The following is a 16,782-nucleotide window of genomic DNA, read 5'->3' on the forward strand; positions in this document are numbered from 1 at the left end:
TGTGCGTGACCAATTTTTTGTACCATACTTTAGCTTTTCACATGGCACTGTATGGTTTTATGGCTTGATGACTTGACTGAGAGATCTACAACCCCCATGTACTTATTATAATCCAAGATACAATCTGGCTACGAGACTTGTGCTGTGGTACCTCGGACAGTGACATCCTTCTTGTCCTTATACTTGACAGGCCTAGCGAAACGGACAGATCGTTACGGAACCGCGCCTGCACTTCATTGCGGCGGTATCTTAAGAAAGGATAAGAAGAGAGGTTTATTGTGGAGAAGTGAGAAATGAGATCACAGCACAAAGGAGAATAGAACCAGTAGGAGTCGTCCCCCGAGATCGGCAACATCCTACTGAGGCGCGTAGCCGGTGGCCGGAACGCCGAGGAAGTATTGGGCTCCACGCATTACTTCAAACAGCGGCAGGGCAGTTGACTTTAGGTTGGCTGTCTCACCTAAATCACCTAAGCAGACAACGGAGGCAATTGTGGGAGAGGGGCGTCTCTAGGGTCCCTATAAAATAACTCCAGACCTACCCCGTCATACGGGTGCATCCTAGCCAAATCATCTGGGGGATGGAGAGAGAAAGAACATCAGAAACAGAAACAACAGTTGTGAGGACTATCCTGTTGTGCTCAGCAGGGAGGTACTACAACACACAGGCGCTAGAAGGTAGGCACTGATTTCCACCTGCAAAGGGAACTCTGGATGTGCCTTCAGACCGGCCGGTCTCAGCCAGCCCTGTTAGCAGTGCTCTGGATTGTGGATCCCGAAGCCTTCAGTAAAGAGGTAAAGAGACTGCAACCCTGTGTCCTCGTTATTCATCGCACCTTGCACCACGCACCATCATCACACCTTTCGTTGGACGCCCCTTAGCAGGGTCACGGACCGGGTCTAGCCACCGTGACAACCCCAGGACCGAGACAGAGAGGCCCGGTGCCGAGTATCCCGCGGCCCTGTGTCTGGGGGCGCTCCACATGCAAATGTATCTCTGACAGAGAGGGTCTTGAAGGGTGGGATGCTGTAAAAGTTATCTATGAAGAAATGACAACCTTTTTCTGGTAGTGGGTGCAGCAGTTCCAAACAATTTCTCTTCTCACCCCCAGGACAGGGGGGCATTCAAGGAGGTCTATCTAGGTGTCCTTCCCTTCGTAGACCATAAATCTGTGGGTGTACCTTGAGTTACTCTTGCACAGCTTGTACAGTTTAATTCCGTACTTGGCCCTCTTACTGGGCAGGTATTGTCAGAATTTTAGCCTCCCTATGGAATGAACCAGAGATTCATCTAGTCAGATGTCCATTTGGGAGTTGTACAGCTCAGCAAATTTTCTGCTCAAGTGGTCAACTACTGGCTGAATTTTATGTAGAAAATCAAAGTTAGGATGGTTTCGGGGACGTCACTGTACATTATCATTATAATGAAAACATTTTTGAATCGCTTCAAATAGTGTCCTTGTTATGACCATATGGAATACCGGTATGCTGAGTATACTCAGTATTGAGAAATCTCTTGTTTTTTTTACTATGCCCATATGCAGCACAATGCTCCAAAATGTCATAATTTCTGTTGCATTGACAGGGGTCCATCTGGTGTATGATGTGGGATTTTGAAATAAAAAAAATCAATTCCAATGAGGCCTGTAACATCAAATTGGATTCCTGAGCTGCCCATGAAATCTGGAATAAAAGGCTGGTATTTTTCGCAGTGTTGAGTTCATATGGGATTGAATGCTGTAGGGGTTGCCTGGGCCCTAGGGCACCTTCCTGGGGTTTTCTTCTACTAGATGAAAAGGAGAAGGAAGAGGAGGAGGAAAAGAAGAATGTGGGATCTTCCTGACTGGCTGAATCAGTGCCAGAGGCAAGGAAAGCATATGACTCCTCTGGTGAATAGCGTCTTGACGAATATGACAATTTTATTTCATTCTTCAAAACACTAGGGATGTGTGTAAGTAGTGCTTTTATACTTGTATTGTGTGGGGCTTGTGTAAAGGGTATTACCGTATTTTTCCGACTATAAGACGCACTTTTTCCCAAAAAAAATTGTGAGGAAAATGGGGGATGCGTCTTATAGTTGGAACGCAGGCTTACCGGCATTGTGGCGGCGACAGAGGTGCGGGGATGATGTGGCACGGTGAGCGGTATGGCGTGAGCAGGGTCCCATCCACATTTGAGGTGAATCCGCGGCCCGGTATTGAAGGAGAGCAGCAGAGCTGGGTGAGTTACGGTTTTCCCGGTGGCGGCAGCCATCTTCCTGAGGCCGCGCGTGCGCAGATTGAGTTTTCTGCTTCCTGGGGCTTCAGGAAAATGGCCGCTGGAGGCCGCGTGTGCGCAGATGGAGATCGCGGCGGCCATTTTCCTGAAGCCGAGTTCGCAGATTGAGATCTCGGCTTCAGGAAAATGGCCGCCGCAATCTCCATCTGCGCACGCGAGGCCCCCCCGCGGCCATTTTCCTGAAGCCCTGGGAAGCAGAGTACTGAATCGGCGCACGCGCAGCCTCAGAAAGATGGCCGCCGCCACCGGGAAAACCGTAACTCACCCAGCTCTGCTGCTCTCCTTCAATACCGGGCCGCGGATTCACCTCAAATGTGGACGGGACCCTGCTCACGCCATACCGGTCACCGCGCCACATCATCCCCGCACCTCTGTCACCGCCACAATGCCAGTAAGCCCGCCGCCATCGGGAAAACCGTGACTCACACAGCTCTGCTGCTCTCCTTCAATACTGCCGTGGCGTCACCTCAAATGTGGAAGGGACCCTGGCCGCCGCCACCTGAGGAAGTGACCGCACATCTGCCGCCGCCACAGCACTGCCGCAACCTCCCCATGTACACCAGGCCATGGTGTCGCCCACCTAAGCAGGATGGGACTCTGCTCAGGTGCACGCCATTCCGCCCACTGCACCTCAGCATCACCTCACCTCTGCCACCACCATGCCTCCTGTGACCCTGCTCTGCCACTGCCTGCTCTCAGGTAAGAGATCTTAAATTCGGACAATAAGACGGACCCCCATCTTATAAAAAATCTTTTTTTCTGCAATTTTCACCCCAAATTTGGGGTGCGTCTTATGGTACGGTGCGTCTTATAGTCCGAAAAATACGGTACTTATTATTAAAAAAAAAAAAGAGAAAAAAGAAGTAGAGTAAAAAGGTAAAAAGTTTATCTAAAATTACAGTGACGTTAATTACACTAATGCCCTAACTATAAAGTTACTAGGTCCTAACTATTCTTTTGCAAAAGAAAAACAGATGTCACTATCAATGCGACAATTCTCTTTTTTTACAGAAGGAAAACGGACGTCACTAACAATGCGACATATGCTCTCCTAAAGCACTAGCTAAACTTTTACTTGGCGCAAACAATTCTTTTTTTTTTTTGCAGAGGAAAAACAGACATCACTAACAATGCGACGTACACTCCCCTAGTGCGCTACCTCGTTACCTAAAAGGCTACTCTATACTATTATATACTACTCTATAACTTGTTCATTTTCAAAAATAAAATCGGACGTCGCTACTCTGCTACTCTAATGCGCTACCTTGCTATCTATGAAACTACACTGTACTACTATTTTTTTTTTTCTAAAAAAAAAAAAGACATCACTTAGACTGTGATGTCCGCTACTCTAATACGCTACCTTACTACCTATGAAGTTCCGCTGTACTAACTGTTATAATTTTTTTTTCTAGTCAAAATCGGACGTCACTTCCACTGTGACATCTGCTGCTCTAAGTGCTACGTCGTGATCTATGAAACTACTCTATTTTTCTTTTCCACAAAAAAAATTCCATCACTTACACTGCGACATCCGCTACTCTAGCTAAAAAAGGAAAAAGTCCCTTAGCGCAGTCTCTGATCAGCAGCGATACTCATAAGAGTGTTGGGGCCACAGGGCAAGCATGAATGCTCAGCGTAGGACGCCGTGCACACAGAAAAATGCAAAAAAGTGTGCAAAAAATACAGTTCGGAGTGGAGGAATTGGGGAGGGGGGAAGGGGGTGATGGTGGAGGGGGGGATAGGAACAGGGATTTGGGAACTGCTGCAGTGATCACAGATCAGTCACACAGCAGCCAGCACACAGCACAGGAGATCAAAGCAGGCACAAATCGCAGGAGGCACTGGAAGACACAGATCGCAGGAGGCACTGGAGGACACAGATCACAGGAGGCACTGGAAAACACAGATCGCAGGAGGATCGCACTGGAGGACACAGATCGCAGGGGGATCGCACTGGAGGACACCTATCGCAGGAGGCACTGGAGGACACAGATCGCAGGAGCTACTGGAGGACACAGATCGCAGGAGGCACTGGAGGACACAGATCACAGGAGGCACTGGAGGACACAGATCACAGGAGGCACTGGAGGACACAGATCACAGGGAGCACTGAAGGACACAGATCACAGGAGGATCGCACTGGAGGACACAGATCGCAGGGGGATCGCACTGGAGTACACCTTACGCAGGAGGCACTGGAGGACACAGATCACAGGAGGCACTGGAGGACACAGATCGCAGGAGGATCGCACTGGAGCACACAGATCACAGGGGGATCACACTGGAGGACACCTATCGCAGGAGGCACTGGAGGACACAGATTGCAGGAGGATCGCACTGGTGGACACAGATCGCAGGGGGATCTCACTGGAGGACACAGATTGCAGGAGGCGCTGGAGGACACAGATCGCAGGAGGATCGCACTGGTCACCAATCAAATTCTATCTCTCACGGTAACACAGGGGGTTCTACAAACACCTTGTAAGCCAACTCTGAGGTAAAGATAGCATGCAGAATGTTGATCGCTATTTTAGATAACCCCTTTGGCGCTGAATGGGCAAGAATCATTGTTCAGCCAATCAGCGCCAAAGGGGTCAATCAGGAGAGGTGACTTCGCAATCTCCCAACCCATTGTGACTGCGGTGATTGGTGCTGTGTCAGACAGCAATGATCACAGCATGCCACATATTTTTTTTTACAACTTTATTGTCACATTGGTGTGATTGTCTGGTCAGAAAATCACAGCGATAGAAGAAGTTGGGGGATGTGCAAACCCCCGGGGTGACATGCAGGGATGGCCCGCTGTCACAGACAGCAGCCATCTTGACTCAGACACAGCGTGATCAGCACGGTGACCGGAAATAGTGGAGAGGTATGATTTGCAGGAAAACAGCTCCTGCTGCGCCGTATATGTATATGGCGCATGTCAAGAACATGTTGGCCAGAGGGATAAAACATGTACATGATCAAATACAGTTTCCTAGGTTTATAATAGAAATCTATCTGTAAAAATCAGATGCCACTCTGATGTTCCGCGTAGGATCCGATTTCCTCCTCGCACCCATAAACTTGAATGGGTGAGATTTATCTGAGACTCAGATGAAAGTAGTGCAGGCTGCGATTTTCTTTCTCCCGGACAGTCGGACTGAGAAAAAAAAAATCGGTCACCTTAAAAGCACTGTTGAGAAACACATGGTCAGTGTGATATCTGATTAAAAATCAGGAAGCACACATGCAATTTATACGTTCATTTGTAGGCACCAATAATCTCACAAATGCAAGTCTCTTGGTCTGGGAAAAATATCAGACAGGATGGCATACAAGAAAAACTTATGAAACTCTGAGCAAACTTTGATGGTAAAAGTTAACACACTGACCAAACTCTGAAGAAGGAAACACTGATGAAACTTAGACAATTTTTTGATATAAGAAAAATCACTGACATCTGAATGAACTCCGAAGCTTTGTTCAGACATCCGTTTTTCGCATACAAGTGCTGTCTATGGCTTTCATGGATAACTTTGGTACCTGCAACAGTCCAACTCCATGGGGCTGGAAAATCACAGAGATATGTCCGATTTTGATCCAAGGGTTGGATTAAATTTGGCAATGGAAGTCTATGGGTCAATGATAAAAGTGGACCTCACTCAGATGGTGTCCGAGTGGGTTATGATTTTAATGGACTGTCAGAAAGGAGAAGGTGAAGAAACTTTTTTTTCTCCACATACAATAAAAACTGATGATATTCAAACCACACTCTGATGAAACTCTGCTCAAAATAATCGGTCATCTGAATGAGGCCTAAGGTTGAGAACATTTGCCTTTAGGTCATAACTATGTGTTATTAATTTTTATGCTTTAATATTATTATTATTATTATTTATTATTATAGCGCCATTTATCCCATGGCACTTTACATGTGAGGAGGGGTGTACATAATAAAAACAAGTACAATAATCTTGAACAATAGAAGTCACAACTGGAACAGGAGGAGAGAGGACCCTGCCCGCGAGGGCTCACAATCTACAAGGGATGGGTGAGGATACAGTAGGTGAGGATAGAGCTGGTCGTGCAGTGGTTTGGTCGTTCGGTGGTTACTGCAGGTTACTTAGCCAGATATCCCTATAATATATTAGGTCAATGCTATGTTGTAGCTGTTTAATATCATTTTTAAAGTGGTCGCATATAAACATTCTCTTCTTTCCAACTTCATAGATTGTTTATTTTCTAAAATACAGCACACAACCATTCATGAACAAAAAATCTTTCATCTAACCTAAATAATGGAAACCATCCAGTGTATCGGGATCAATTATCTGTTAATTGTTAAAATGCAATTTCTTGTCAGAACAGTAGACAATATATCACTGACACTAGTAAAAGTGGCCATTAGAGATGAGCAAAAAGATTCATAGGACACTGGTCCAGCGGTCAAGTCAGTAGTTAATGACCTCTGGACCAGAGCACTGTGAAAGTCCTACTATCTGTGTCATTTTCAGAGCCTCTTCTGATTAGTAGGCTGTTCCAACGTCATTATTGTGGCCTCCTACTCAGAGGTGGTGCAGAAGATGTGGGCTGGGTAGCCACTGACTAAAAGACGTGGTTGATGGTTTGTGGTCCTGCAACTTTTTTCTCAATATTTACATATAGAGCTATAAAAAAGGATGACATACGGATGATGCACATATAAAATAAGGATGAAAATAGCAATTTTTTTCTGGATGAAAAATGGAGGATTTTTCATACATTCGTCTGAACCTGGACTACTTCTCATTCACTATCAGAGCAGATGAAAAAACAACATAATATTGTCTCCCAAAACAATGACTCTAAAATCGCTAGTGTATGGCCAACGTAATAGCTACATTCGTTGAAAAAATATGAATATAATAGACGGTATGGGCTCATGAACACATGGTCAATAGCATAACTGACCACGTCTGATACTATTCCCTGTATGACTACTATTTTCTGTAATGCAGCCCTCTGCTGTCACCACAAGTTCCCGATCACTCTCGGATCGCCCCATCAGTCTCAGTAATGCAGGACATTGTTATTTCCCTTTGTCCTCTTTGGTATCAACAGCTGACTATTCCTGGGACAGCTGGCGATAGTGTCCCGGAGGTCTGCTCGGAACCTAAAATAACCATTCCAGACATTGCAGAGAGGTTTAATTCACTTCACCCGGAGGACATGAGATGAAAGCATGGACAGCGTGGTTGTGTTACTGTCTCTGTGCTTCACAGGTAGGCCCTCACCTGATCCTCCTTTGATCTGCCATATGTCCAAATATAAATCTCTATATATACCTTTTTTTATGTATGTGGGGCTAACGTATAGGTCTAAATAATCATCACAATAAAAGAAATAGTTATATACAGAAAATTGATGCTTAGGAATTGTGGTCTTAGGAATTCCTTACATTGAACCAGTTGCTATTGAAAAAATGTTTTACCTGTCCCCATGTATTTTCAATTATCTTGAGATTTAGGGGTTTTCTGCATATTGAAATTTTTATGAGAGATTTCTGAGCTGTTTTCTAAGAGCAACATCTTTAATAATGTTGCTCCTAGACTAAACAATATAATCCGTGCACTTTTATGAACTACGCTTCTGAATGTTCATCTCAAATAATATTGCTTTCAGGGGTTAAAGCAGTGCTTTCATTTTTGGACATGATACAAATATGACCCCAGTTTCATTCTCCATATATACAACTAAACATATATGACAGCTTCCAAATGATGGAGTTAAGAATTTACTATTGTTGTACCCATTGATTTAATAATAATACATTGTCTTTCATTTCTAAAGCGCCAACATAGCACTTTACAATTCAGAGGAGACATGTACAAGCAAAGAGACAAAAAAAGTGAGGGTCCTGCATGCAAGCTTACAATCTGTGGGGAAATAGTGGTGACACACGATAAAGTGTTTGTATTGTTTAGTCCAGATATCATTATAATAAATAGGGCATTCAAATAACGCTGCATGATCCAATCACCAGCCAGTGTTTATACAAGTACAAATACAAATTGCCACTTATTGCATGAAGGGTCCTGATAAAAGGGATCAGATTCTGAGGTAAACTTAGAAAGGAAGACTAGTTAGTTAAATTAGTGAGGTGAGGTGACAGGCCAGTCTAAAGAAACGTGCTTGGAATTAACCACATTATCCGGGGTAGTGCATTCTAGAGAGCTGGCCCACCACAGAAGTCTCGGAGATGGAGATGGGAGATTCAGAGGATGCTAGTCTTAGGCCACGTTCACACGTTCAGTATTTGGTCAGTATTTTACATCAGCATTTGTAAGTCAAAACCAGGAGTGGAACAATCGGAGGAAAAGTATAACAGAAACATATGCACCACTTCTGTATTTATCACCCACTCCTGGTTTTGACTTACAAATACTGATGTGAAATACTGACCAAATACTGAACGTGTGAACATGGCCTTAGGTCATGACTCATTAGCAGAATGGAGAACACGAGTAGGATGATAGACAGAAATGAGGAAGGAGATGTAGGTGGGTGCAGAATTATGGAGAGCTTTGTGGTTGAGAATGATAAGTTTATTGTATGTTGTATTAAGTAGCAGATGGGCAACTGGTGGATTGACTGGCACAGAGCGGAGGTATCGGCGTCGCAGCGGTTGGGTAGAAATATCATCCAGGCTGCTGCATTTAGGATAGATTGGAGAGGGGAGAGCTTAGTATGAATCAAAGTAAAAATAAGAGTTTTTACAGCGTCACTGATGACATGAGTGAGCAAGTGACTGGATGTAGAAAATGAAGGAAAGATCTGAGTCAAACATAACCGCAAGATAGTAAGCATGCTGCTTGGGAACTATAGCAGAACCGCAAATGTACATTTTAATATTTATTAATTGAGTTTAGGTAGGATAGTAGAGGGAGGAAGCAAAAGTAATTCAGTTTTCGACAGTTTTAGTTTTTGGGCTCACTCTCATCTGCATAAAATAAAATTGCTCCAAAGTTGATCCAGAAAAGTAGGATGAGTGTCCTGCAGTACAATGCAATTTTTCTCAACTAACATCTGTATGAGATCCGTATGACATGAGTATGCACCCCTGACTTCCTCTTCATGTTCAATTTGTGCAAAGGAGAGGACAGTGACGCCAGCGCTGATTGGGTGATAGGCTCACATGTCAAAACAACTGCATTAGGGCCCCAAGACCATGAGTGCCTACACCGCTAAGCAGCCATACACATTGCATTTTGCCCCTTCCATCAGGAGTTTTATCTCAATCTCCCCAAATTATATTTAATCAGTAGTGAACACCTAATAAAGCCATAGAGTCCAAAGAGACAGGGTTCAGATGGACTCTATTTGCGCTTTTTTTCTACCACATTCTCCTGAAAAGAACAAAAACACAGCGCTCATTTGAAGTCTGTATTTCTCATTGTACTATATAAATGCTACTTTATTTATGTTTTGAATAAAACCTGTGATAAAATTAGATTGGTTATTAAGTATATTATTATAGCACTGTCTCTAATTTTCATTCCAGTGGTCTTATGTCTCAATGAGGAGGAAAAACTACAGAGCGTTCTGATGGAAAATTATAACAAGGACTTACGTCCAGCAAGAAAGGATGGAGACATTATCAGCGTCAGCCTAAAATTAACCCTTACAAATCTCATTTCATTGGTATGTGCTGCCCATGCAATTGAATTGAAATACAAATATTGGATAGACCATTAGCAGTCAGAGATTATATGTTCCTATTTTGACTAATCACTTGTTATTAACACCTTCAGCCCCCAAGCCTGTTTTCACCTTCTTGACCAGGCCAAATTTTACAATTCTGATCAGTGTAACTTTATGGGCTTGGAGCGCCCCCACACCGCCGCAGGGCCGAGGGGTACCCGGAGCCGGGCCTCTAGGTCTCAGTCCTGGGGTTGTCACGGTGGCTAGACCCAGTCCGTGGCCCTGTCTGTCAGTGGGGGACGTCCGGTGCAATAAGTGGTGGTGTAGCGGTGCAGTTGTGGGGTGCAGGTCGCGGTAAATAACGAGGACACCAGGTTGCAGTCTCTTTACCTCTTTACTGAAGATCTCTGAGTCCTCAGTCCAGAATACGGCTCACCAGGCTGCGCAAGTCCGGCCGGTCCAATGACACTTCCAGAGTTCTCTTCACAGGAGGAAATCTGTGCCTTCCCCCTAGCGCTATGTGTTGTAGTCCTTCCCTGCTGTGCTTACGGAAAGTACCCCACAACTGTTGTGTCTGTTTCTTAAGTTCCCTCACAACTCGACTAGATGATGTTCTGCTAATCCTCCGTCCCTCCCTGAGGTTCGGGTAGGAACGGCACCCGTTTGACGGGTAGGCCTGGAGTTCTTCCAGGACCCGAGAGACGCCCCTCTCCCACAATTGCCTCCCAAGACTTCATAGGTGATTTGAGTTAGACAGCCCGCCTGAGACTGACTGTCCTCATAGGTGATTTGAGTTAGACAGCCCGCCTGAGACTGACTGTCCTGCCGCTGTTTGGAGTATTGCTTGAAGCTGAATGTTATTCTACTCCCTCGGCGTTCCGGCCACCGGTAGTGCGCCTCAGTAGGATGTTGCTTCGGTCTTACAGCACGACTCCTACTGGTATTTCTCCTTTGCGTGATCCCGTTTCTCACTCAGCACAATCTATCTCTCTTCTAATCCTTTCTTGGGCACCGCCGCTACCCGGAGCAGGCACGGTCCCGTTACGTTCGTTCTCGTTGCCAAGCCTCTGTCAGGATCCCACCCCTGACAGAGACCCTACTGTATCTTCCCCTGCAACACCCTCTGCCACAAGGTGTTGCCTGGTTCCAACCCAGTCAGCTTTCTGATCTAACTCCCTGCCTGACCCCCAGTTTACCCACTATGGTGGGGAGTGGCCTAATGAATAGCACCCTTAGCTCCCCCCGGAGGCCCGGCTGTGAAATGTATTGGTGTCTGTGATACCTGATCAGATGAACTCCTTCAGTGCCATCGGACGCACCATAGCTCCCCATAGTGGCGGAGCCACAGTACTGCAACGACCAGGACTCTGGGGCGCTGCAGGCTCATGCCCACTTGCGATGAAATCGGACGGATTCAATCCGATAAAAAATCGGATTGAATTCGGACCAATGTTAATCTATGATGTTGTGCTCATCTGCATTTTTTTATCCAGCTCGGATAAGATCACGATCTGGCTGGTAAAAAATCACAGCATGCTGCGATTGTAATCAGAAAATGGATCGTATCCCGCAATAGAAGTCAATGGGTGCGAGAAAAAAATCACACAGCACTTACACCATGCGAGTGCTGTGCTTTTTTTACGCACCGGTGTCCTTTGAAAAGCTGGCAATTCATATGCAACTACTGTAAAAATCACACTGACAGGTTATAATAGAAAAGATAAAATAGATATATACACATAGAATATATGTATATATATATATATATATATATATATATATATATATATATATATATATATACACATGTCAGTGACACACATTTATATACATCCAGTATACAGTATGTATTTATATTGCACAGAAATATAGATAGAAGAAAAGCCGGTAATTTATTTGCCGGGTTCTGTAAATTCACTGCAGGAGCCGACAGGATAGAAGAGTTTGATTACATACAGTAAATACATATAGAATAGGTAGATATATAGATGTCAGTGACAAATACAATTTGTACAGTGTGTGTGCAAATTAGGGGACATGTATGTAATTACTAAAAGATTATTTTACAAAAAAAAAATGGCTTGGGCTCCCGCACAATTTTCAAAACCTGCAGAGGGAAAGCCAGCAACTGGGGGCAGATGTTTATAGCCTGGGAAAGAGGTAATACCCATGGAGCTTCCCAGGCTATTAATATCAGCTCACAGCTGTATACTTAGCCTTTACTGGCTATTAAAATGGGAGACCCCCAAAAATGACGTGGGGTCCCCCCATAATTAATAACCAGCAAAGGCTATGCAGACAGCTGCAGGCTGATATTAATAGCCTAGGACAGGACCATGGATATTGAGCCCCCCTGGATAAAAACATCAGCACTTGGCCACCCCAAAAAAGGCGCATCTGTAAGATACGCCAATTCCGGCACTAAGCCTTGCTCTTCCCACTTGCCCTGTAGCGGTGGCAAGTGGGGTAATAGTTTGGAGGTTAATGTCACCTCTGTGGCATCAAGCCCTGAGGTTAGTAATGAAGATGCATCAAATAGAGCCCCCGTTACTAACCTCATATAGTGAAATAGTTAATAAAACACAGACACCCATTAAAAAATCTTTGAATTAAACACACAGACTCCTTTATTGTTCTTAATTAAACCATACTTATAACATCTGCTAATTCCCCGAAGCCCTCGATCTCCTGTAAAAAATAAAAAATAATAAACCAACATTATACCCATACCTGTCCGGCGTACAGTCAGTTCCACGCCGTAATCCATATCTGGGGTATATAAAGTTTACAACCGGGAGCGGTGCTAATGCATTGCAGTGCTAATGCATTGCAGTCTGATAGCAATCGCACTGCATTTGGATGTAAATTGGATGCTAGGTCTGAAAAATCGGATTGTACTCCCACAAAAAATGCATGACACTCACATGACAATTGCTTTGCACTCATCCGACTCTCCTGCATCAAAAACCGACCGATTTTTAAATTGTTAGTGTGTCTCCAGCCTATGTGGTAATAACTCTGGAATGCTTCAACAGATCCTACTGTTTCTGAGAGTGTTTTTTTTTGTGACATATTGTACTTCATGGTAGTGGTAAAATTTGCTTGATGTAAAATGTTTATTTGTGAATAATCGGAAATTTGGTGAAAATTTAGCAATTTTCAAACTTTTAATTTTTATTTAAATCAGAGATATGTAACACAAAATAGTTAATAAATTCCATTTGCCACATGCCTACTTTACATCAGCACAATTTTTTAAACAAATTTTTTTTGTCAGGAAGTTAGAAGGCTTAAAAGTTGACCAGCGGTTTCTCATTTTTCCAGCAAAATTTACAAAACCATTTTTTTAGGGATAACATCACAGTTGCAGTGACTTTGAAGGGCTTATATGACAGAAAATACCCAAAAGTGACATTTTAAACACCGTACTCCTCAAGGAGCTCAAAACCACATTGAAGAAGTTTATTAACCCTTCAGGTGCTTTGCAAAAAATTTACTTTGGACCCAATTTTTTTATTTTTACTAGGGTAACAGGAGAAAAAGCACCAAAAATTGTTGTGTCATTTTTCCTGAGCACGCCAATACCCCATATGTGGGTGAAAACTACTATTTGAGACCATGTCAGGGCTTGGAAGGGAAGAAAAGCTGTTTGACTTTTTGAATTCAAAATTGATTTTAAAACATCTTATATAGATGTGTAGTAAGCACCTTGAATTCCCCGGTGCTTCACAGAAATTTATAACGTTGAGGCATGAAAATAAAAAATTACATTTTTCCCGCAAAAATGTTCTTTTAGCCCCAAGTCTTTTATTTTCACAAGAGGAAGAGGAGAAAATGGACCCCAGAAATGTTGTGTAATTTCTCCTGAGTAGTGTTGAGCGATACCGTCCGATACTTGAAAGTATCGGTATCGGAAAGTATCGGCTGATACCGGCAAAGTATCGGATCTAATCCGATACCGATACCCGATACCAATACAAGTCAATGGGACTCAAGTATCGGTTGGTATCCTGTATGGTTCCCAGGGTCTGAAGGAGAGGAAACTCTCCTTCAGGTCCTGGGATCCATATCAATGTGTAAAATAAAGAATTAAAATAAAAAATAGGGATATACTCACCTCTCCGGCGGCCCCTGGACTTTACCGCTGTAACCGGGAGCCGTTGTACCTAAGAATGCGCGCTTGAAGGGCCTTAGATGACGTCACGGTGCTCTGATTGGTCCGTAGCGGTCGCGTGACCGCTACGCGACCAATCACAAAGCCGTGACGTCACCTAAGGTCTTTCAAGCGCTTGAAATACCTTAGAAGACGTCCGCAGCTTCTGATTGGTCACGTAGCGGTCGCGTGACCGCTACGCGACCAATCACAAAGCCGTGACGTCACCTAAGGTATTTCAAGCGCACATAATATGTGGGGGTAAACCACTGTTTGGGCGCATGGCAGAGCTCAGAAGGGAGGGAGCACCGTTTGACTTTTCAATGCAAAATTGACTGGAATTGAGATGGGACGTCATGTTGCATTTGGAGAGCCCCTGATGTGCCTAAACATTGAAACCCCCCACAAGTGACACCATTTTTGAAAGCAGACCCCCTAAGGAACTTATCTAGATGTGTGGTGAGCACTTTGACCTACCAAGTGCTTCACAGAAGTTTATAATGCAGAGCCGTCAAAATAAAAAATCATATTTTTTCACAAATATGATCTTTTCGCCCCCAATTTTTTATTTTCCCAATTCTAAAAGAAGAAATTGGACCCCAAAAGTTGATGTACAATTTGTTCTGAGTATGCCGATACCCTAAATGTGGGGGTAAACCACTGTTTGAGCGCATGGCAGAGCTCGGAAGGGAAGGAGCGCCATTTGACTTTTCAATGCAAAATTGACTGGAATTGAGATGAGACGCCATGTTGCGTTTGGAGAGCCCCTGATGTGCCTAAACATTGAAACCCCCCACAAGTGACACCATTTTGGAAAGTAGACCCCCTAAGGAACTTATCTAGATGTGTGTTGAGCACTTTGAACCCCCAAGTGTTTCACTAAAGTTTATAAAGCAGGGCCGTGAAAATAAAAAATCCTTTTTTTTTCCACAAAAATGATATTTTAGCACCCAGTTTTGTATTTTCCCAAGGGTAACAGGAGAAATTGGACCCCAAAAGTTGTTGTGCAATTTGTCCTGAGTATGCTGATACCCCATATGTGGGAGAAAACTACTATTTGGGCGCATGGCAGAGCTCGAAAGGGAAGAAGTGGCATTTTTGGAATGCAGACTTTGATGGAATGGTCTGCGGGCATCACGTTGGATTTGCAGAGCCCCTAATGTACCTAAACAGTAGAAATCTCCCACAAGTGACACCATTTTGGAAACTAGACCCCCCAAGGAACTTATCTAGATGTGTGTTGAGCACTTTGAACCCCCAAGTGTTTCACTAAACACGCAGAGACGTGCAAATAAAAAATCTTTTTTTTCCACAAAAATGATTTTTTAGCCCCCAGTTTTGTATTTTCCCCAGGGTAACAGGAGAAATTGGACCACAAAAGTTGCTGTCCAATTTGTCCTGAGTACGCTGATACCCCATATGTGGGGGTAAATCACTGTTTGGGCGCATGGCAGAGCTCGAAAGGGAAGGAGCACCGTTTTACTTCTTCAACGCAGAATTGTATGGATTGAGATCGGACGTCAATGTTGCGTTTGCAGAGCCCCTGGTGTGCCTAAACAGTGGAAACCTCCCAATTCTAACTCCAACCCTAACCTCAACACACCCCCAACCCCAACACACCCCTAACCCTAATCCCAACCCTAACCACACCCCTAACTCGAACACACCCCTAACGCTAATCCAAACCCCAACACACCCCTATCCCCAACACATCCCTAACCTTAATCCCAACCCTAACCATATCCCTAACCGACACACCCCTAGCCCAACCGTAAACGTAATCCAAACCCTAACCCCACCTCTTGCCCCAACCCTAACTTTATCCCCAACCCTAACTTTAACCCCAACCCTAACCCTAACTTTAGCCCCAACCCTAACTTTAACCCCAACCCTAACCCTAACTTTAGCCCCAAACCTAACCCTAACTTTAGCCCCAACCCTAACTTTAGCCCCAACCCTAACCCTAACCCTAATGGGAAAATGGAAATACTTTTTTAATTTTATTATTTTTCCCTAACTAAGGCGGTGATAATGGGAGGCTTGATTTGCTATTTATAACAGGTTTTTGTAGGGAGTTTTATGATTGGCAGCTGTCACATACTAAAAGACGCTTTTTATTGCAAAAAATATTTTTTGTGTTAACACATTCCAAGAGCTATAATTTTTCCATATTTTGGTCAACAGAGTCATGTGAGGTCTTGTTTTTTGTGGGACAAGTTGACGTTTTCATTTTCATTGGTATCATTTTCAGGCACATGACATTTTTTGATCACTTTTTATTCCGATTTTTGTTAGGCAGAATGAACAAAAACCAGCAATTCGTGTTATTCCACTTTTTGTTCGGCGGTATGATGATAAAGCATTGTTTTTTGCCTAGTTTTTTTTAATTTTTTTACGGTGTTTACTGAAGGGGTCGTTACGGACGCGGCTATACTAAATATGTGTACTTTTATTGTTTTTTATTATTTACATAAAGAAATGTATTTATTGGAACAATATTTTTTTTTATTTATTTATTTAGGTTTTTGTTTTTTTTACACATGTAAATATTTTTTTTTCCTTTTTCACTTTGTCCCAGTGTGGGACATAATGTTATAGTGTCAGATCGATGATCTGACACTTTGCAATGCACTGTGTCAGATCAGCAATCTGACCGGCAGTGCAGGAGGCTTGCCGGCGCCTGAT

At 43.7% G+C, this 16,782-nt stretch overlaps 1 protein-coding gene across 1 annotated transcript in view; it reads left to right on the forward strand.

Annotated features, from left to right (window-relative positions):
• Nucleotides 1-7,478: 7,478 nt before the first annotated feature.
• CHRNG (cholinergic receptor nicotinic gamma subunit) overlaps nt 7,479-16,782 on the forward strand; it is a 48,572-nt gene continuing 39,268 nt past the window's right edge. The window contains exons 1-2 of the mRNA XM_077290208.1: nt 7,479-7,525; nt 9,805-9,944. Coding sequence (XP_077146323.1) covers nt 7,486-7,525; nt 9,805-9,944 — 180 coding nt within the window. The 5' untranslated portion in view covers nt 7,479-7,485. The remainder of the gene's footprint in view (nt 7,526-9,804; nt 9,945-16,782) is intronic.

This window comes from Ranitomeya variabilis, chromosome 2 (assembly GCF_051348905.1).
Source record: "Ranitomeya variabilis isolate aRanVar5 chromosome 2, aRanVar5.hap1, whole genome shotgun sequence".
Classification (NCBI taxonomy): Eukaryota; Metazoa; Chordata; class Amphibia; order Anura; family Dendrobatidae; genus Ranitomeya; species Ranitomeya variabilis.